This window comes from Protopterus annectens, chromosome 14.part0, assembly GCF_019279795.1.
Source record: "Protopterus annectens isolate FY-2018-M chromosome 14.part0, PAN1.0, whole genome shotgun sequence".
Lineage (NCBI taxonomy): Eukaryota > Metazoa > Chordata > Ceratodontiformes > Protopteridae > Protopterus > Protopterus annectens.
Window position 1 is genome coordinate 231,490,714 of NC_056748.1, and position 23,609 is coordinate 231,514,322.

A 23,609-nucleotide genomic window follows, 5' to 3' on the forward strand; every position below is an offset into this window, starting at 1 on the left:
GGCCATGGTTCTGACACCAGTAGGTCTCAGTGAGGCCTTTCTGTAGGATGTCAGCATCACTTGGGGAGTTAATAATAGCTCCCAACTTGCAATCGTCTGGGAACTTTGTCAGCCAGAGTCCCTTTGTGTTGACCTGGACTTCTGAGAAGTAGATACCAAACAGGAGAGGACCCAGGACTGATCCCTGTGGGACTCCACTTGGGACTGGTCAGCAGTCTGACTTGGAGTCAGCTACTTTCACACTATGGGTTCTGTCTGTGAGCCAGTTTGCAACCCACCTAGTGGTATAGGAGTTGATGCCTAGCTTACTAAGGTTTTCTATGATTCCTGAGTGGGGAATGGTATCAAAGGTCTTGGCCAGATCAAGGTAGGCTGTATGAACCACCTTGCCTTCATCCACAGCTCTGGTGACTGACTCAGAGAAGTCGACCAAGTTAAGCAGGCATGATTTACCCTTCACAAAACCAAACTGTGTAGGATCCAGAGTTTGGATATTCCCTAGATCCTTGTTTATTAGGTCCATGATGATGCATTCCATAGCTTTGCATATCAGACTTGTCAGGCTAATGGGGCGATAGTTCCCAGGGTCTGTAGTCGCTCCTCCTTTGTGGAGAGGGATGATGTAGCAGTGCGCCATTCAGTAGAGACAAAACCTGAGGTGAGACTGTATTTGAACAGGGCACACAGGTGAGGTGCCAGTTCACTCTATAGTGCATGTAGAACACAGCCAGGGATATTGTCACATCCCACAGAAGCTGTATTCTTGGCCTTGGACAGTGCTGTTTTAACCTGTGCAGCAGTAATACTGGGTGCCTGGCAATCTACTGGTATTGTGATTAGTCCTTTGGAGGGGAGGGGTAAAGCTGGCACTGAATCTGTCATCCAGTATATTGGCAATATCTGTTGGCTTGGTATAGGAGGTACATTGTGCAGTAACTCAGAGCAAATCTGGGTATTGCCGTGGAGGTGCTTTACATAACTATAGAAAGCCTTGTGGTTGTCTTTACTATCTGCTGCAATTCTGTTTTCATAGCTAGCTTTAGAGGATTTGATGAGGGATTTAAAATATTTGTTGAGGTTGATAAGGGAGTTTTTCCACTCTTGGGACCTCACTTTATTCTGCATCAGTTTTCTCCTTTTGTTGTAGAGTTTGTTTATGGCAGGGAACCACCAGATTGGCTTCCTGTTTTTGGAGGAGAGCGTCTTGGTTCTATTGGATATGGCAAGATCCATGCATTTGTGTACGTGTTCGTACAGTGCATTGATGTATGATTCAGCGGTCATGCAACTATTCTCCATTTCCAAGGGTGCTGTGAAGTTAGCCACCTGTGTTCTTAGGAGCCGACAGTTAGCTTTGGAGAAGTTTTTCATGGTGGTTACGTTTGCGAGGTGGGGTGGGAGGGATGTGGATTTCCAAGGTGATTAGTTTGTGGTCAGATCTAACCAGGAAGGAGTTGACTATTGGTGTAGAGCAATGGTCGCTCGTGTTAGTAATGACCAGGTCAAGGATGTTGCTACCTCTAGTGGGGATAAGAATGAGCTGGTCCAGGGCATTGGACTTAATGAATTCCGGGAAACATTGGGCAAGTGTATTGGTATATGAGTAGTTTTCCCAGTTAATGGAGGGGTAGCTGAAGTCACCCAGTATGAGAGTGTTACATTGGACCCTAATATTCTCCAGGGTGCTTAGGAACGTGGAGTGAGCATCTTGGGACATGGTTGGAGACCTATAACAGGCTACAACCTGAATTGCTGTCTTACCCAATGTTAGCTGCACCTGAAGTATCTCTGATGCGTTATGTTGGGCTACCAGTCTGGAGGTGTGCACATCCTTTATGAATATGGAAACACCACCGCCTTTGGAGCTTCGGTCCAAGTTCTGGGGCCAAAAGGTGTGGAATGAGTTATAGCCTATTAGTGCAGGGATGCTTTCTGCTGCCTTGAACCAGGTCTCTCTTACAGCACACATGTCAATGTTCTCCAATTTAAGGAGTGCTTTGAGCGAGTGCATTTTGAGATTTAGACTTCTAGCATTGAGCACCATGACCCTCAGATTGCATTTATTTGTAGCTGTTACGGTGGGAAATTTCCTTTACAGAATACCACAGCCTGACCCTTAATATTGCAGTTCATAATATGCTGTAATAGTGGGCATCTGTACTTCAGTGACATCAGAATTTATCATGTCCTTTTAGTAGAGTTTAAAAGGGATCAGGTTGTGAATTTTTGTTTAGTGCTGTTGTCATTCTAGGTGGTAAAACTCAATAATAAAATGTTTGATTAAATGTATTCCAGGATGTGATTTACAACATTAAAACAGCATTTAATAGAGAGTTTGAAGCTATTTATAAGCAGAAGGAGCAAGAAATTTCTCGTGTGAGAGAGAGAAATCAGAGACTCCAGGAAATCTTGGCAGAGCTGGAGATAAAAGAGAACATATGGCAACCTCATTTTGCAGACAGTGAAAAACCAGAGAGAGCACTTACAGTTCAAGACACAGAGGTAAGTGGCTTTCTAGTTATAAACTAAGAAATGGGAATAACTGCACAATTTTTGTTTTACATAACTGTTCATGCAGTTATACGTATACATGGACAGCTATCTCTCTCTCTCTCTCTCTATATATATATATATATATATATATATATATATATGTATATATAACGTGTGTGGTTTGTACATTAAAAACAAACAAATGACGAGTAACCCACAGATATAATTTGTCTGAATAGTGGTACTGTTAGGGAAGAATGTTTAGTATCATAATGTGTACAGTTGGGGTTAACACCAAGAGTATGGATGGACAGGTGGACTTCGGTAAAAATGTGCATGTATCTATGTTAGTAATGATGTTGGCTAAAAATGCCTAACCTGATAATAGTACTTATTGGCCTTCTAATAGACTGTTAATTATAGAATAAAAGGTGAATAGTAGTTTCATCTGACTGACACAGAGTAGTATTACTGCCATACATAGCCTGAGTACCCAGGTCATGCAGAAGTGGATATGCCTGTGTGTCTGCTTCCTGTGGTACACTGGCATTCCAGTCTGCATTAGTTTTCCTGATTTGAGTGTACTGAGTGTATTCTCCTTCTATATGATTAGTCAGTCATTAAGTGAGTCAGTGTTTATCATAGTGCTTAACTCGTTTACTCTGCAGGAGCTCAGGTGTGCTGGCTGTTAATTTACTCCGTAAGAATAATTGTGCATCCCGTGCTGCTTTCAGAGCATCCTTTTATAAAAGCATACTTGAAACAAATGTGTATAACACTTGAATTGTAAGACCCATGCAAAAAATATAACAAGAAAACTGTTCTGCACACAAATATCTTCACAGTGGTACTAGTGTTGATGTTATATACACAGAATGTATGTTCATTTCTGTATATTTTTGGAAACAAGTAGCATTATCTCGATAATCATAAATTAAGTACACAATATCTGCAGCAAATCTGTCTATCCTGATGTTAAAATAAAACCTGTTACTGCGATACTGCCAACAATATAAGCATTTTATATGTCATCTCTACATCTCTATTAGCTAATGGTGGTGTAAAAATAACAAATTTGTCTACAGTGATTTCAGCTTTTTGTTAGTATCTTAAAATGTGTGGTATATAGTTTGTGCTGCTGAGTAATCATAGCAGTATGATGAAATACCATATTTTATAGGGTCTAATTATGATCAAATTATTTTTTCAATTCTGTTACTCATACATATTGCCAGCTCATAACTGTCTTATTATGTGTTTCAGATATGGATGCTAAGAAATTCACTTCCAGAGTAAACTGGAGGAGTTATCTACATCGAGAACACATAATAAAAGGTTATGATTAGTAACCTGATTATAACTCATTGTAGTGCAGGGAGTCACTGGTATGTTTGTGATGTAGTTGTGTAACAAAATCAAAACCCAGACATTTAAATACAAAAATTGGATACAGATTTGCTGTATCCAGGACTGTTTGTAAGCTCCTGAGCCCCCCAAGCCTTTCTCTATCAGAGGGAAGCCTTCTAGCTTATCAGTGGGAGTGGTAAGCACTAGGTAACCTATCTACCACATAAGGAGTGGTTTCTGGCCCAGAAATTGTAGTTATTGGCCGTTTGGGCAGTTTTTCCATCTCTCTCAACTTCCTGATTTAAAAGCCCACATTTGCACTTGTTTCCCCCCTTTCCTGTAACTAGTCTAGTCCAGATACAGATTTGCTGTATCCAGGGCTGTTTGTAAGCTCCTGAGCCCCCCAAGCCTTTCTGTGTTGGAGGGAAGGCTTCTAGCTTATCAGTGGGAGTGGTAAGCACTAGGTAGCCTATCTACTACAAGAGGAGTGGTTTCTGGCCCAGAAATTGTAGTTTATTGGCCGTTTGGAAAGTTTTCCATTTCTCTCAACTTTCCAGTTTAAAAGCCTGAGTTTGCTCTTGATTCCCACCTTTCCTGTAGCTAGTCTAGTCCAGATACATACTTGCTGTATCCAGGACTGTTTTTAAGCTTCTGAGCAGTGCCAGAGTCTGTTCTTCAATTTTTCCCTTAGATCTACTAGTTCTCTCCTCTCCTGCACTTATACTAGCTTATTAGTCTAGCACTTTACCAGACTTCTTGTAGCAATTATTGTAGCACACAAGTGCTACCAGCACTAAATGTTCTACAAGGAAACAGATCTAGTGCTTATTATCAATGCCCACCCCTCCAGGCATGTCGAAAGGTCAGTTCCCTGTGTTTTCTCCTATTAACCTGGTGAACTTGGGCATCCTGAGGCAATGTAGCAACTGCCTCATGTACACCGACAACCCTCTCCTCTTACCTTCCAACACTCAGAGTTGCAAGAGATGCAGTTATATATCCAAATTGGAAGCCACGCACTCTCCAGCCAAGACCGGAATAGCTGGTCAGGAGGAGAAGGTCACACTTGCACCACAACTCATGGAAAACACAGCCCTCCAGAACACAAACACCAGCACTGTCTTCACATAAAAACACAAGCCACATACCCACCTTTGCAGAGGCTCTCAATAAAAATCTACCCAAGCAGCAGAGACCTCCAAGGCAGAAATGCACCCCACCCCCCCAACACAATGCTAATCACGAGACACACAACTCTCCTAAACAGTGTGCCACTCAACCAAAGCCCCTAAGGCAAAACAGCATGACCAACACACTAGTCATAATGACTCAATAGTGAGGCACACTGATGTCCCACTCACTAGGTTGAATAAGGAGAAAGTGCCAGGATCTGATACACAATGCACACACTCAGGTTGCTCAATAACAGGTACAAATATGACTCTGTCATTGTACATGTGGGTGTGAATGACCTGAGACATACCTCCCTGGACTACATGAGAAAAGACATGGAGGAGCTCTCAGATTATGTAGTCCAGGCGAGTATGACCCTAGCCCTGAGCAGCATCCTACCATCACCCAGAATGATATCACCGTACAAGCAGAAATTGATTGATTTCAACAACTGGCTAAGTTTCTGGTGTCATTCTAAGGGGATCCAGTATCTGTCTGCCTAGGATGACATGATTGACATACCTCAATGCTTTGCCAGAGATGCCCTGCATCTGTCACCCCTGGGCTTCCGGATACTGGCCAAGGCTCTTGCACCCCCTATAGTGCCTTTTTAGGTGGTGTTCCAAAGACCAAATTACCACTGTAACAACTACAAACAAATGCAATCTGAGGGTCATGTTGCTCAATGCTAGAAGCTTAAATCTCAAAATGCACTCACTCGAGGCACTCCTTAAAATGGAGAACATCGACATTTATGCTGTAACAGAGACCTGGTTCAAGGCAGCAGAAAGCACCTCTGCACTACCAGGCTATAACTCATTTCACACCTTTCAGCCCCAGAACTTAGACGGAAGCTCCAAAGGAGGTGGTGTTTCCATATAAATAAAGGATGTGCACACCTCCAGACTGGTAGCCCAACATAACACATCAGAGATACTTCAGGTGCAGCTAACATTGAGTAAGACGGCGATTCAGGTCATAGCCTGATATACGTCCCCACTCCACATTCCTAAGCACCCTGGAAAATATTGGGGTCCAACCTAACACTCTCTTACTAGGTGACTTCAACTACCCCTCCATTAATTAGGTAAACTACTCATGTACCAATACACTTGCCCAACGTTTCCTGGAGTTCATTAATTCCAATGTCCTGGACCAGCTTGTTCTCACCCCCACTAGAGGTAGCAGCATCCTTGACCTGGTCATTACTAACATGGGCAACCATTGCTCTACACCAGTAGTAAGCTTCTCCCTGGTTAGATCCGACCACAAACTAATCACCTTGGCAATCCACATCCCTCTCACCCCCCCCCCCCCAGCAAAGGTAACCACCAAACTTCTCTAAAGCTAACTGTGGGATCCTAAAAACAGAGGTGGCTAACTTCACGGCACCCATGCAAATGCAGAATAGTTGCGTGACCGCAGAATTATGCACCAGTGAACTGTACGAACATGTCCACAAATGCATGGATCTCGCCATACCCAATAGAACCAAGACACTCTCCTCCTAAAAAAGGAAGCCAATCTGGTGGTCCCCTGCCATAAACAAACTCTACAACAGAAGGAGGAAACTGATGCGGAATAAGTTGAAGTCCCAAAACTGGAAAAAGTCCCTTATCTGCCTCAACAAAAAGTTGAGATCCATCATCAAATCCTCTAAAGCTAGGTATGAAAACAGAACTGCAGCAGATAGTAAAGACAACCACAAGGCCTTCTGTAGTTATATAAAGAATCTCCATGGCAATATCCAGATTTTCTCTGAGCTACTGCACAATGGTACCTCCTATACCAAGCCAGCAGACATTGCCAGTATACTGTCCAGCGGATTCAGTGCCAACTTTACCCCTCCCCCCAAAGGACCAATCACAATAACAGTAGATTGCCAGGCACCCAGTATTACTGCTGCACAGGTTAAAACAGCAGTGTCCAAGGCCAGGAATACAGCTTCTATGGGACCTGCCAATACCCCTGGTTGTGTTCTACATGAACTACAGAGTGAACTGGCACCTCACCTGTGTGCCCTGTTCAATCACAGCCTCACCTCAGGCTTTGTCCCTGCTGAATGGCACACTGATACAGTCATCCCTCTTCACAAAGGAGGACTGACTACAGACCCTGAGAACTATCTCCCCATTAGCCTGACGAGTCTGATATGCAAAGATATGGAACGCATCATCATGGACCCTAATAAACAAGGATATAGGGAATCTCCAAACTCTGGATCCCACACTGTTTGGTTTTGTGAAGGGTAGATCATGCCTGCTCAAGGTCGACTTCTTTGAGTCAGTCACCAGAGCTGTGGATGAAGGCAAGATGGTTCATACAGCCTGCCTTGATCTGGCCAAGACTTTTAATAGCATTCCCCACTCAGGAATCATAGAAAACCTCACTAAGCTTGGCATCAACCCCTATATCACTTGGTAGGTTGCAATGTGGCTCACAGATAGAACCCACAGTGTGAAAGTAGCTTACTCCAAATTAGACTGACAATCAGTCATGAGTGGAGTCCCACAGGGTTCGGTCCTGGGTCCTCTCCTGTTTGGTATCTACTTCTCTGAAGTTCAGGCCAACAGGAAGGGACTCTAGCTGAGAAAGTTTGCAGACAATTGCAAGTTGGGAGCTATGATTAACTCCCCAAGTGATGTTGACATCCTACAGAATGGCCTTACTGTGACCGACGACTGGTGTCAGAACCATGACCTTAAGCTCAATAAAAATGTGTCATCATCCCCTTTGGGAAAAACCCTGTTCCCATGAATTACCACATTGATGGTAGTCCACTGAACACAGAAAGCTTTATAGGAGATCTGGGAACACAGGTTTACAGCAACCTCTCTTTTGATCACCACATTGCCACTGTGGTCAGAAAGTCCTTCTATGTGGCACATCTCATTACTAAGGGTTTTGCATCCGGGAAAAAAGAGGTCATTGTCTCCCTGTACTCTTCCCTCATTAGGTCAGTCAACTGAGTACAATGCCTCATTTGGCATGTACCTCAGTAGACACTTGCAACAACTGGAGAGGCCACAAAAGTACCTCACAAAGAGGATCATAGACCTTGAATACTTGTCCTATATGGACAGACCCAAAAAACTCCAACTATTCTCTGTCTCATATCGCCTACTTAGAGGTGATCTCTGCTTGACTTACAAAGCCATGTCTGACCCAGCTCTGTTAGAAATGCTACATCTAAAGAAATCCAAATCTCTCCGCACCACATGCTCCAGAGACCTCAACCTCATTACCACAATTAACAGAACATGCTGGAGGGACAGGTTCATAACCCAGAGACTGCCCATGCTATGGAACAGACTTCCCATACATATCAAGCAGAGAACCTCGCTGACCCTCTTCAAGAGAAATCTTGATGAGTGGATGGGTTACAGAAAATTCACCCGGGAGATAACTCCAGTGGCTCTACTCAACAGAGGCACTGGGAACTAAGGTTGGGTGGCACTACGCCAGGGTAATCCTATGGCTAGGCTTGTAAAGGCCCCAGGGCCATTAGCCTAGTAGACACCTATAAACCTATAATAAAAATGGCATTGCATTTTGTACTGTGGAAACAGTGCTTTCTAAAATCAGGCATCTTGAAGCAAACCACACTTCACGCAAATAGCATGTGCATGTGCCAGTATGAAAAACAATGAAGCAGAAGGTAGACTAATTTGCTGTTTTGCATGTGAGCAACAAAGCAGTGGGTGGGACTGCTGCTTCACAACTGTATTTATGATTGGTAGGAGACCTGCAAGGCATGACTTTTAGAAATCACTTTTCAATGCTCGGCTGCTAATGTCCTGTAGCTTTCCCAACCTACCCATACATACTTCTCAGAGAGAGAACTTCAAATGCCAGTTAGCTGTAAGCAGTACTCCTTATCTCTGCTTGGCTCCCTTTCGTGTGGCTTTTCCTAATGAAAGTTGATATATCTACACACACACACACACACACACACACACACACACACACACACACACACACACACACACACACACACACACACACACACACACACACACGCACACTCTAATGAAAAGATGTACCAATGTACCTAGGCATTGTTCGCCAGCAAGAAAACATTCACAGCCTAGGGCTGGCCTTCCAGAACCAGATGTACTCCACTATGGTCATATGCACTGTGAAGATGTGACACAAGCTCACTTAACCAAGTCAGACTCCTCCACACCTTACAAGCACAGTATAGCTGATCATCAGCACATAAAACATACATAGACATGTATCTTCCTCGTCATGGATACCACTGCATCCATGCAGAATCAACAGTACATGCTTTAGTAATACAGAAAAGTAAAAGTGAAATACAAACAGAAAACCTGGGGTAGGAACATGTGTATGAGGAGCTAAGGAACTAACTGCACACCAAGAATCACTCCAAGGGAACTTTGTTATATACAAGTCCAAACTTTCATGCCTAGAAGAGTGCTTTCTCAAGTCGTTTAAAAAAACATATTAAATGGCAGTTTAATCAATGCAACTTAGACATCACAATCACATAATACTTAGTGCAGTGCCTTAAATTCTTTTTTTTTTTTTTTAAACTGGTTTAAGGTTATAGTGCTCACGCAACTCTGGTGCATTTATTGTGTTAAGTACAACAATCCTTTCATATTCAAGTGCTTTTTCATAATTATGAACATCATTGCCTGTGACATCATGAAGTTAATAAGATGTCCTTTATTCAGCAGCTTTGGACTAAAGAATTTTTATCATTTAATTTTATAATAGTGTGCAAATATCTATTAATTCTCTCCCTAATGATTTATTAGTCTTTCCTACATAAAAGGCTTGAAATTGCATACACACACTGAAATAAACAGAATAATACATGGGGGGTGTGGCGACCCCTAACCGGGAAAAGCCGAAAGAAGAACAAAAGTTTTATTTGTAACCAGATGTATATATCTATTCTGTGTTTATACAGATGTGCATTAATTATAATTAAAACATTGATTTTATTATACTTGGTACTCTTAAGTCCTTCTGCATGTCTGTAGCAAAGTTTGTCTCTTAAGATTTATTTTTAGAGGCAAAAGAGATTGTATCTCTCTAACATTTTTATAGGATCAAAATTAACTGTAAGTGTCTGCCAATTTCTTTTAGTGATATCACAAACCATATTAAAAATGAAGTAAGATTGGTTATGTGTGATGTAGAGAAGGCATTCGATAAGATAAGGTGATGTGAGACATTTTGGAAGCATATAAAATAAGTTTAAAATAGCAGGAACTATAAAAATTTGTTATGAAAATTCATGGGTGAAATTAATGATAACGGGACGGATATGAAAAGAGATGAGAGTAAGAAGGGGAGTTAAGCAGTGGGGGGGTCCTTTAAGCACGTGTATTTTTGTTCTAGTAATGAATGCAAGTATTCAAACTTTTATGACAGAAATGCTTGAAATAGATGGAAATGAAATTGAGATACCAGTATGTATGTCAAATGTGGTTGATATGATTATTGTAGCAAAACATAGAGGATAAATGAATGAAAGGATTATAACAATTGCAAAGTTGGTTTAAGATTTAATTAGGAAGTTTGAATAAAGGCAAAAGTAAGGGGGTTGGTGAAATGAAAACTAATGAAATTTATTATAAAAGGACGGAAATTAATATATTATGGATACGTTTGGGAAATATGAAAACATACTGAATCAATGGAAAGTGAAACTGGAAAAAATGGGTGGGAGAGTTTTAATTTATATTTTTCTGGGAAAATGGAAGAGGAATAGCTAGAAATATTGTTCAGTTGTATGTGGGGTTTGGGAATGAATCCTTTTAAAAGAAGAATATACAATACAAAATAAGAATGAGGTTTAAGTCTGTAAAATCCTATTCTTTTTCTAGCATCAACACACATATTTGGGCTATTACTAATATGAAAAACAGAGTAACAGGGTGTGAAAATTGTTATATGAGAATGTTGAAGAGATTTGGACACAAGTAAAAAGGAAATGAAAGGATGAAAAAGATTATGGAAGAGAAAATGAAAATAAGGTAAAGTTATGGCAATTAAAACTTGATGAATGTGGTGAGAAAAGGGAATGAGTGATATGAAGAAATATGCTAGTTATTTTTCTTCTATAGCAATTTGACTTATCAGATGATAATAACAATACAATGAACCCAAGAAGGAAAAGGTTTGAAGATTACTATGAAATTGGAGACTTTTTTGTGGAGAATTTGTTAAACAAGTTAACTTTTAAGGGAAATATAAAGCAATAGAAGAAAAAATGTGATGTCCTTCTATTCTCATGTTTCAGTATTCGTAACCTTAGGGAGTTGCTGCTTGCAGCACCGGACATCCAGCCAGTATACCAAAGTCTTTCAAACAGGGGTACATGCAACGTAGAATGCAGGGGTCATAAACTGATGTCGGCTATAACTGTGACGTCTGCACGTACCCAACTCAGAATTTTCCTGCCACAGTGAGAATCAGATGTCCATCTGCCAGTTCAGAATTGTGATGTTCGCTCGACATCATCCATCCGCTTTCAGTGATTATTCTCTGGCTGTCCGCTCAAAGATAATTACCCTTGTGGGATTTCCTTTACTTATTTGCTTTTTGTCAGAAGTACATGTCATCTACTAAGGGAAAGTGTGCTGGTGGAAGGCAAATCCCTTATAAGGACACACACAAGCAGTGTTTATTTTGTCTGGGAGAGGCTTATGACTAAAAGGACTGTAATATCTGTCAATCCTTTATTCTGAAAACTCTCAAAAGCCATCTAGTGGCTTTAAAACGTTATTTAGAAAACCAACGACTCTGACGTTTGGCGTCTGGAATGGAAAGTGGAGCAGGCCCTTCTGATGAGCAGCCTAGGAAGAAGGCCAGGGAAATTAGGCCTGACGCCTTAGCTGTGCCTCAGTCATCTGGTATTATCCTCGAGGCGGATATCAGCCCAGGATCGCTCCAGATGCCGAGTACTGCGCAGGAACCAAATTGGAAGCCAGCTCTACCAATACCCAGAGTATGTCCGCTGCATTTTTACAACCATCACACCCTGATGGTGAGGGGGAACCATGGCTCATTGTTTTGTAGGGCCCTGCTTCTACTACAGTCTTGTCAACCACTATAATGTCGGCTCCTAGGCCCACTTCTGCTCCCTCTTCTCCTTTAGAAAGGAAACAGAAGCAAAAGCACACTACAAAAGACCTACTCCTCCTTGGGAGACCTTTTCCCAAACTCTGTTCAAGGCTTTTCAGACTCTTCATACCCAGATCCCTCAGGCAGGCCTACCAGGTGCTCCTCAGGAACTCTCCAAGGAGGAGTCTTCCTCCTCAGATGACTCCTTAACTTATTGCTGTCAGTTGGATTCACCCAAAGACTTTGTTACCCCAGAAGAAGAAGAATCTCTTACTCCTGACTCCCCTGGAGAAGATTTTTCCTTTGGGATACCATTTCCCTGTTCAGACAACATTTCAAATGGGAATTATCAGATGTTTCTGAAACAAAAAAAAAGATACGTTGAGCTCTTGCAGATAGAGTAGCCCTCACCATCTGCAGTTCCCCCCTATCTTCCTGCATTTTAGGATGCTTTCTTTCCTGCCTGACAAAGCCCATAGTTGCAGCCTCTTGCTTCTAGGAGGCATGACAAATTTTATAAATTGTCCACTCAGCAGATCCTGCAGTGATTGCAGTATCACCAGATAAGTCATCTAGACAACTTCCTTCTTCTTCCCTTTTCCCTACAGATAAAGACAGTAAATTTATGGACAGGTTGGGGAAGAAAGTTTGATCTTCTTCCACTTTGGCTGTTAGGGCTATTAATTATCAGACACATATGGCAAAGTTTGCCTTAGATTCCCTGACCAAGGTCTGTAATCATCTGTCAGAGGTTCCAGAATCTCCTGTTAAGACTCAAATAAGTACTGTTCTGTCCATGGTCTCTCAAGTAGCCAGGCACTCAAACGAGTGCAGCTGTGATGCTGTAGAACCTTCTTCTAAGTCAGCTGTTTTTGGTTCTGTGCTAAGGAGATTTTCATGGCTGAGACTTCAGCCCTTACCTTTGGATGTTCAATCTAAGTTTCTAGATGCTCCTCTGGACAACAAAGCCCTATTTGGAGCTGCCTCTGCAGAGCTACTTAAGTCTCTATAGGAAAAAGGCAAATACTTACAAAACTCAAAACATCTACTAGTCTCACCTGTTCCCAGATTTCATAGAAATTACCCTCAAAAACCTGGCTTTGTTAAGAGACAGTCCTCTAACCCCTCTGCTATTCAGTCCAGGGGATGCAGACATACCAGAAAACAATCTGCTCCGAGATTTTTCTGCCACCTCCACTCCACCCCCCTTTCGGAGACAGCCAGACACAGGCAGAGCTCCTCCACTGTGACTCTCCCCTTAACCAGCTCCATCCCCCTATTCCTACATCTCACCCTATCCTTACCCTTCTGGCAGAAAATCACCTCAGACAGGTGAGTGCTTTCCATCATCGAGAGGGGATACTTTAAGACCTGGTGGGCAACTCTCCCTTACAGGGGATACCACAACCCCCTCAAAATCAGCTCCCACTCCTCCCACCTACCTTCAGCCAACTTCTGTCTCAGGGTACTATAGAAGCAGTACCAGAGGATCAATTAGCCAAGTGATTTTATTCAAGGATGTTTCTGGTCCCAAGAAAAGATGGTCCTTGAAGACCCATCCTTGACTTATCCCACCTCAATCTTTTCCTCAAAGTGCCTACCTTCAAAATGCTAGCTTTACAGCACCTCCTTCCCCTCATACATTAGCAAGCCTTCATGGTCTCCCTGGATTTGAAGGATGCTTACTTACATGTCCCCATCTTTCCCCCCTCAGAGAAGATATTTACATTTCTCTGTGGGTTCTTCTCATTTTCAGTTTTCTGCCTTACCCTTTGGTCTCACCACAGCATCAAGAGTCTTCACAAAGTGCTTAGCTCCAGCCATTGCGCACTGCAGACTGCAGGGCATACAAATTCATCCCTACTTAGACGACCTTCTTATTTTACACCAGGATCCACTCATCCTCTCCCAACACTTGGACATCGTGTGCCGGTTCCTGCACAGCCTAGGTTCACACTAAATAGCCTAAAGTCTCAAATGCCTCCGTTCCAATACCTTGTCTTCCTGGGGTGCAGGATCAGGACAGACATGATGTCAGTCTTTGTCTCTCCACAGAAAATAGTTTCTTTTTCAGTTCTTCTACTCCCTGCTACCTCTAGCATCCATGACATCAAGAGAATTTCTCGGGATACTAGGATACATAGCTTCCCTGATTCCCATGATCCCTGTTGCCAAAATGCACATGAGGAAGTTTCAGTGGGTCTTGAGAAACACTTGGAGCCAACACTGTTATCCCTTGGAAACAAAACTACCCCTTCTTTCATGCTTAAAGAAGGAACTCTCATGGTGGATTGCCACCATTACCCTGAATCAAGGGGTATCATTGCAGGTTCCCCCACCCAAACAGCATCTGTACACAGACGCATCAGATTTAGGTTGGGGAGCCATCCTTCACCATGCCAACAACCAGCCCAAAGTTCAGGGGAAGTGTTCTATTCAGGAAAGGAAGGACCATGTCAACCTGAGAGAGCTAAAGGCCCTGTCCTTGGCCATGCAGACCTTTCAACATATCCTTCTGCCAGGTATCCTGCAGGTCATCACAGACAACATGACTGGCCTGTGGTACATAAACAAGCAATGTGGAACAAAGCCTTGCCCCCTATGCAGTTTGGCAGTAAAGATTTGGTCCCTGGCAGCAGATCTTCAAATTCACTTGCAAGCAGTCTACATCTCGTCAGAAGAAAACGGGGTAACAGACGCCCTAAGCAGAACCTTATCACCCTCCCATGAATGGATGCTCCGCAGGGAGGTATTTCTGGATCTAATTTACAGGTGGAGTATTCCTCAGGCAGATCTGTTTGCCTCCCCCCAGAACAAACAGATGCCTCTCTTCTGCTCAAGTCTTCCTCATCCACAGGCTTGGAAAGTGGATGCCTTCTTTTCATGGGAGAGAATATTCCTTTATGTCTTCCCTCCATTTCCTCTGATTCACCAAGTCCTTCTGAAAATACAGAAGGACAAACCAAATATCCTGCTGGTTACTCCCTTCTGGCCAATACAACATTTGTTTTCCCTTGTCAATCTTTTAGCCGAGGGCAGTCACCACAGGTTACCTCACAGCTTCGACCTACTCGCACAAAACAGGGGATCCTTGATTTAACCCACCTACTCAATCTCAAACTGACAATGTAGGTGATAGATTTCTGATCCCCTTTAGGCACCTATACTCAGAGGACATACTCGCTGTCCTGCAGGAGGCTAGGAAACCAAGTACCAGGAGAAATTACTTATCAAAGTGGATGTGATTCTCTCAATGGTGCTTCAGGAAACAACAAGACCCTTCTAGTTTTTGTTCCACTGGTCCTTTCCTACCTGTGTGAGTTACTACATTCAGGGTTGACCTACTCTTCGGTAAAAGTACACCTATCTGCCATTTCTGCTTGTCTTCCCTTCACTCCTGCCTTGGCTTCCAGACTGGAAGTCAAGCTGTTTCTGAAAGGGGTTCTTCATATAAGACCTCCCTGTAAGCCTTTTCCCTCTCCTTCAGACCTCAATGTTGTGCTAGAAAAGCTTACGTTGACACCTTTTGAGCTAGCCCACTCCTCTTCCCTTAAGTCCTGCACATGGAAAACAGTTTTATTACTGGCCCTTACTTCTGGGTTTCTGAGATCCAAACCCTTATGGCTTCTTATTTTTCATAAAGATAGGGTTTGTCTCAGAACTAACCCTTCTTTCATGCCTAAAGTAGTTAATGAAATTTCCTTAAACCAGACCATTGATCTACCTGTATTTTACCCGCAACCACAGAACTCCTCAGAAAGGGCCATGCATTCTCTGGATGTTCACAGGCAATTGAGGTTCTACCTAGATAAGACAAAATCTGTCAGTCTGGCCAACATTTTGTCTGTTTCCATCCTAGAGCCCTTGGCAAGGCAATGTCTAAGCACACCATTGCCTCTTGGATTTCTAAGGCAATAGACTTTTGCTACTCCTTTCATGGAAAGCAACTGACTTCACCTGTCAAGGCCCATTCCACTAGAGCAGCTTGCTCTTCAGCAGCCTTTTTCAAGGGACTTGATTACTCCTCTGTCCTAGAGGCTGCAACTTGGTCCTCTGTTCACACCTTTACCAAAAATTACAAATTGGACCTGATCTTCAGGGCTAGAGCAGGATTTGCTAGGTCTGTCCTGCAGGGCCTCATTGACTCTGGTCCCCTTCCTAACTCCCATGCATCTTCCTAGAGAGCTGTGGTACTCTCCCTAAGGTAATAATGCTGCAACATGAGATTAGAAGGACAGAAAATAGTTATGTAAGAACTTACCATAACTATAGATGTCCTCTTCCATGTTGCAGTATTCATTCCCACCCACCACCACACTCTTTTTTCTTCTCTTGCTTGGCCATTTTCATAGCATTGCTGGGGTATGCCTGAGATACTGAAGCTTGGGCTCTTTTCTACTGCTCCTGGGGTCTCTTTATCTCTTTGCAGCAGCCAATTTCTGTGTTGAGTACATGCAGACATCACAGTTATAGCCAAAGTCAGTTTATGGCCCTTACGTACTACGTCGCATGCACCCCTGTTTGAAAGACTTTGGTATACTGGCCGGATGTTCAGTGCTGCAAGCAGCAACTCTCTAAGGTTATCAATACTGCAACATGGAAGAGAAGGGCATCTATGGTTATGGTAAGTTCTTACACAACTATTCTTTATGAATGCAAGGTGGAGGAAACTACAAAACATTGCATGTGTTGTCGGATCTCACCTTCATTCTTACCAGGATGGGTTTGGATCTGATCCTCGGATCTAACTCAGCCTTATACACAAGCTCAAGGTCTTCCACTAGTTCACGGCTAAACCCTATCCTAGCATGCCCCAGGAACATCCCTCAGATCTCATTTGCAGCTAAACAAGATCAGGTGTTTGTTCTGCTAGTGCTGGCTAAGTATTATCTTTTTTTGGCTTTCTCTATGAAGAAAATTGCTGATTTTGTTATTCCAAATTTAAATAGTTGTAGTTGTACTAATATTATTTCCTGCCTCCTTTATGTGTTTTCTCTGCTGATTGGCCATCGTCTTTCATTGGGCCTTGTTCTCCCTTTCCCGGCTTACCATAATCTACTATAGCCTGTTTAAGTTATAGGGCTCCCCCTTTGTTTCTCAAATTTCCTTATTTAAAATACTGTTGTTTTTCTGCTAGGCAGTTCGTTTAAATTAGAACTGTCTCCCCCTTAGCTCGTTTCAGTTAGAGGGCTTTTCCCTTTCACTTAAAAACTTTCTCTTGTATTGTTGTTGTTGTTGCTGTTGCTAAAAAAAAACTGTTTTTATATAGTTATATACATTGTCTTTTTTCCTGCTCTAATGTTGTCTAAGGATTCAAAACCATGGTTTTAAGAAATGTGAGGATTATGAGCAGAAAATGTTGATTACTGACAGACATACAGTCTGTGTTTACTGTTTGGGAACTGTCCATCTCCAGGAGACTTGCTCTGATTGTCACTCTTTCAACCATAGAGCTCTCCTGGAGAGGAAAAAAAAACTTATTCTGAGAGGACTGTTGAAGACCCCCTTCTCAGAGGCTATTCAAGAGAGTCTGGCTTCTTCTAAATCTCAAAAATCTCCTTCCCCAAAATCTGACAAAGGGACAGAGAAAAGATCATCTTCTTCAAGCGCTTCATCAGAACCACCTAAAAAAATGTCAAACATTTCTTCACTGGATCCGAAAAGTCATTGGCACTGTCACCATCGGTTTCATTGCCAAAGCATTTGGAAAGTCAAAGCCCAGTCCCTAGTTTTGGAGCTGTTTTCTCTGATCCTCAGGTCACCTATCCTACAGCTTTCAAAATCTCCAGCCCCATCAACTCAGTCTTCCAGGAGCCTGTCTGATGATGATGTGGATCGGGTGGTACAAAGGCTATTAAGGACACCAGTGCTGGCCAAACTATTATCAGATCCAACCTGTAGGAATTCGGATCTGACTGCATCCTCCCCTTCTACTTTGATTCCTCCTCCATTCCGATCTCAGACTTTGGAATCGGAATGTCCAGAGCTGATACTGGTAGAAACTTCAAAGCCAAGACCTATTTCAGTATCTTTGGCCCTGATCATTGCTCTGACTTCCTCGGCTTTATCAGAACTCGAGGAGTCTAGGTGCCGACACTCTCCAGTTGGGTCCTGGGAGGCGAGTCAGATCAGACAGTCGTGAGATCCAATCTTGCCTCTCGGGGCATCAGTTCGGGTGAGCTCGGTTCCTACCTCAGCCTTTGAGCCATCGTCCTTGGTTCCGGGAGCTCACTCGGCTTCTTTGGATCCAGGGATCTCCTCAGAGCAGGGACAAGGGACATTTGAGATGATGAGGAGAGTGCTGTCTCCACAGGCAGTTCTTTTGTAATTTCTGGATGTTCTTCCCCCAAAAGGCATCGATGTTCACATCTATACCCTTGCATCCACAAGGACGCGGAGATCCTACACCTCAGGATGCCGCCCACTCTTCCAAAACCTCTCCGGAGTACCCCTCTGAAGAGGTCCCTCAGAAGAGGTTATGTAAGAGGAAGCATTTAGACTCCCCAGAGGAGTCCATCACGTCGGATATGGACCAGATGAAGCCAAAAGGTCCTGAGGATGTCTCCTTCACAGAAATTTTAGAAATACTGAAACAGAGAGGTGGCTGGAAGTCTATCAACCCTTCAGAGGAGGAGTCTGTATACCTGAAGGCCTTTGGATCATACCCACTTGGGTGTCTCCACCTTTTGACAAACTCATGGATCTAGTCTCGTGAAAGATGTAGGAGTCTCCAGATTTGGTGGAACCTGTTCCTAGGAAGCCAAATAAGTTTATTACATCCCCAGCTGACAAAATTTTCCTGACCAAGGGAGTCCCAGCAGATGCTATTGTGGTGACGGCAGCCATCAAGAAGGAACTCTCTGAGACATCTTTGTCCACCGAACAGTCTCACATGATGGACAGATATGGAAAGCATGTTTTTTCTTCAGTGACTTTTGCCCTCAAATTGCTGAATTACCTTACTCATTTTACAAGATTATAGAGAGACCTCCTGAAAGAGCTAGGAGATAGTCTCCAAGGTTCAGTGGCTGAAGGGTTTTCAGATAAAGTCTCCTCTCAGCGCTCCACCTTAAATTCAGTAGTCAACTTCTCCATGAGACTGATTTCTTATGCTGCAGATGGAGCGAGTAGTGTAGTGGGTTCAGGAATTTCCTTAAGGAGACATTCCTGGATGCGCTTGTGTGATTTTGTGGAACATTTTAAATCTTCCTTTGTGAATGCCCTGTTCTATGGCTCATCCCTCTTCGAGCCCAAAGTCAAGGGCACAGTAACCCGGTGTGAACAGGAAGGAAAGACTGTCTGCCATGGGAATCTGTTTTTCTCTACCTACCAGACCATATCCCAAAGGTTAGAAAAGTGGAAACATGTAGTTTTGAAAATCTCAGAGAGCTTTCCAGGACACGTGTAGTGAACCTTCCGCTAGGGGTAGAGGGAGAAGTGGTAATGGAAGATGATGGCCACATGGCAGAGGGGGTCCGCAGAATCAGACAGAGAATCTTTCTTTAGTAAACCCTTCCAGTGTTCCTGAAAGGAGGCCCGCCTGTCCACCTGTGAAGGTAGTCAGGGGCTGCTTACCTTTGTACCTGGCAAAAAATAAAAAAAGACAAATGGAAACAACGCATCATATCCAGAGGTTACTTCATGCCCTTTTCCCTCCCTGTCCCAAACATGAAAAAGATCCCAGATGTTCCACTCAAAGGGAACAACCAATGTTAGAAATTCAAAAGTTGCTAGACAAAAGAGTAATTCAAACAGTCCCCGCAAACCAAATAGGATCCGAAACTTACTCAAGATTCTTTTTAGATCAAAAGAAAACAGGGGACTGGAGACCAATTCCAGATCTCAGCAATCTAAACAGATCAGTAAAAAAAGTCATGTTCTGGATGGTAACACTGTAGTCAATACTCCCTTTTCTGGGACAAGACAATTGGATGTGCTCGACAGATCTCCAGGATGTATACTACCACATAAAAATGGACAGGCAATCCAGGAGACACCTACGCTTTTGGCTGGGAGCCAGTCATTACCAGTTTCGAGCTCTGCTCTTTGGCCTCACTACAGCCCCCGGAGTGTTCACCAAATGTATGGCAGTAGTTGCGGCTCACTTGAGATGCCAAGGATTCCCGGTGTTTCCATACTTAGACGACTGGCTCCTAATCATCACCACTGAGCATTTACTAATAAAAGCAAGAGACACCACCTTGCAGCTATGTTCTTGCCTAAGAATTACTATAAACTTCAAGAAATCTGCCTTGATGCCCTCTCAACAAGTAGAATTTATAGGAACAGAATTAGATTCAACAAATATGTTAGCCAGACTCACTCCAGAAAGAGTCCAAGTTCTACGATGACAGATCTTGAGTCTTCTCACAAAGAAAACAGCTCAAGCAAGGACAGTTCTGAAAGTCTTGTGGACCATGGCGGCAGCAATAACTTTGGTCCCATTAGCACAACTACACATGAGAATTCTTCAGTTGCTATTGTCCTCACAGTGGTCAGTGCAAGAATTACCAATGTCCCTCAAGATAATGATAACAGAAACTTCCACGAAAGACCTTCATTGGTGGCTTTACTCCACTCAGGTGACACTAGCTCGACCTTTTGTACTTCCCCAACCATCTGCCACTGTGACCACAGACGCTACTCAGAATGAGGGTGCATTATCTGGGAAAGACCGTCCCAGGCACCTGGCAGGATCATGAGGCCCATTTGCACATCACTGTCCTAGAGGTGAGAGCAGTGCTTCTGGCATTGCAAGCATTTCAGGACTCTCTTCCGCTGGGAACTATTGCAATACAGACAGACAATATGTAAGTTGTATGGTACATAAACAAACAAGGAGGAACCAGATCTTACCCCCTTTGTTGAGAGGCCTTTAGAGTATGGCAGTGGGTGACCTCCTCCCAACGTTTTCTGATAGCACTGCACATTCTGGGGAAATCCATTGTGATAGCAGACTCAGCAGAGCAATTCTGATGCCTTGTGAGTGGTCCCTAAACCAGAAAGCAAAAAAGGTTTTCAGCAAATGGGTCTAGCCCTGCTGCGACCTGTTTGCCACATCCATGACTGCCAAATACAGCGGCTACTTTGCCTTTATCCCCACTCCAGGGGAGTCGCCAAGGGATGCACTTGTACACAATTGGTCCTCTGGTCTAATCTATGCTTTTCCTCCCTTTCCATTAATACCCAAAGTTTTTCAGAAAGCCAATTGCTTGGGAAGGGACTTGATACTCATCGCTCCATACTTGCCTTGTCAGATCTGGTTCTCCTTTTTGTGGCCTCATTTTCGGGAAGTGCCTTGGATTCTAGACGCAGTTCCAGATCTTCTGACTCATGGGTCAAGAACACTCCGTTCTTCCCTTTAGACCCTCAGATTGATAGCTTGGCTGCTCTGATTCCAGCAATAGCCAGGTTTCCTAGTCTTTCATCATCAGTTAAACATATACTAATTTCTTCTCAAAGTGTCAGCAAGGAAAATATATAGAAGCAAATGGAAAAGATTATCTTTATGGGCTTCTCAGAGCCATATTGATCCCTTTAATGCACCAGTCACTTCCATTCTACAGTTTCTCACAAAGTTGTTGGATGAGGGGGCAGCTGCAGCTACCATAAGAGTCCAACTAGCAGCTATTTCTAATTTCCATATCGCTGAATCCGGTCTCAATGTGATGTCTCATAGACTGTGCAAAGCATTTTTAAAGGTACTCTGTTACTACAATTTCCTATCAGAACCCCTCTGCAGCATGGGACATAAATTGTGTCCTATCCTGTTTAATTTTTCCACCCTTTTGAGCCATCATCATCTTGTGAACTCAAGTATTTGACATGGAAAACTATTCTATTGATAGCTTTTACCTCTGCCAGAAGTATGTCAGAGCTGCAAGCCCACAAGGATAGGGTATCCTTAAGAACAAGCCTTACCTTTTTGCCAGAGGTTTGTTCAGAATCTAATTTGAACCAGTTTATAGACCTTCCAGTATTTTATCCAAATTACGAGAATAAGGTGGAATACATGTTACATCAGCTAGATGTGCATAGGCAGTTACGCTTCTATTTACACAGGACTAAGAACTTCAGAAAATCTGATCAGCTATTTATATCTTTCTCAGATTCATAGAAAGTTACCTCAGTTTCTAAAGTGACACTATCAAAATGGCTTTCAGATTGCATAACCAACATCTATAAATCTCAGAATAGAGATCTTTCCCAGAAGGTTAAAGCTTACTCTACAAGAGCCATTGCAACTTCCTCCACCTTACTAGCTAGATTACCAGTTGATACTATTTGTACGGCAGCAACATGGGCAAAACCACATACCTTTATCACTCATTACAAAATTGATTTGGCCTCCAGGAACAGGGCCTCTTTTGGCTGCACGATTCTGAAGAATATTCTCCCTTGAGCCACCCAAGAAGGATGGTGCTAGGAATGCTGTGTCCCATCATGTTAAGAATGAAGGTGAGATTGGACAACAACACACAAAGAAGTTATGTACTCACAATAACGTTCTATGTGTGCTGTCCATCCTCGCCTTCATTCTTACATCCCACCCTCCTTTCTCCCTGCCAGTTTTAACTCCTGGAAGACCGAGTTGCTGCAATGGGACATCATTGTTCTCTGACCTTCTTGACTGCATTCTGAGATATTATAAAATAATTTTCCTTATTATTACTATAACTGCAAACAAGATCTGAGGGACGTTCCTTGGGCATGCTGGGATAGGGTTTAGCCACGAGCTAGTGGAAGACCTCAAGCTTGTGTATAAGGCCAAGTCGAATCTGAGGATCGGATCTGAACCCATCCTGATAAGAAAGGTGGGAGATGGACAACACACATGGAACATTATAGTCAGCACATAACTTATTTTTTTTAGAATGTAAAATAAGTATTTTTTGTGAAAGTTTAAAAATACATATAATTGGTAAAGTTTCAAGGAAATTAATATGGAATAATATTGTATGGTATATATGAAAAAAGAAGGGCAAAACAGGAATGGGATAAAATATTTTTTTGTTACAGTCTGGGTAATGTGGAAAAGAAGGTGTGAAGGTCTATTGTATAACAAAAACAGAAGGGGCACAGATGTATTAACAGAAATAAGAAAATGGTTGTTAAAAAAGCATTGGGGAGGTTAAATGAAAATTAAGGAAATTGCATTGGAAAAAGTATGTGCTAAAATTATGTTGTATTACTGATGAATGAACTGTACAAAAATCATTTAATCAGGATGAATATGAGTTTGCAAAAATATGTAAATAATGCAGAATAATATTCATTTATTTATTTATTTATTTGACATTTGTTAACTGGGTTAGTCTGACTGGGCAAGATGCCCTTCTTCAGCAGAGACCCGAGGAGAAAAGCTCCATTACAACATTTAGAAATAACAGTGATTAATACAAAAATTAAAGGAAAAGTATAATTGAGCTTTATACAAAGCAACTAATAAATACATAAAACAAAGAAAAGAACCTACAAGTAAAACATAGCAA

The 23,609-nt window shown here is 42.6% G+C and overlaps 1 protein-coding gene across 1 annotated transcript in view; it reads left to right on the forward strand.

The window, feature by feature from the left end:
- CFAP43 (cilia and flagella associated protein 43) overlaps positions 1-23,609 on the forward strand; it is a 3,581,735-nt gene that overhangs the window by 2,390,921 nt on the left and 1,167,205 nt on the right. Inside the window, exon 24 of the mRNA XM_044055952.1 lies at positions 2,296-2,502. Coding sequence (XP_043911887.1) covers positions 2,296-2,502 — 207 coding nt within the window. The remainder of the gene's footprint in view (positions 1-2,295; positions 2,503-23,609) is intronic.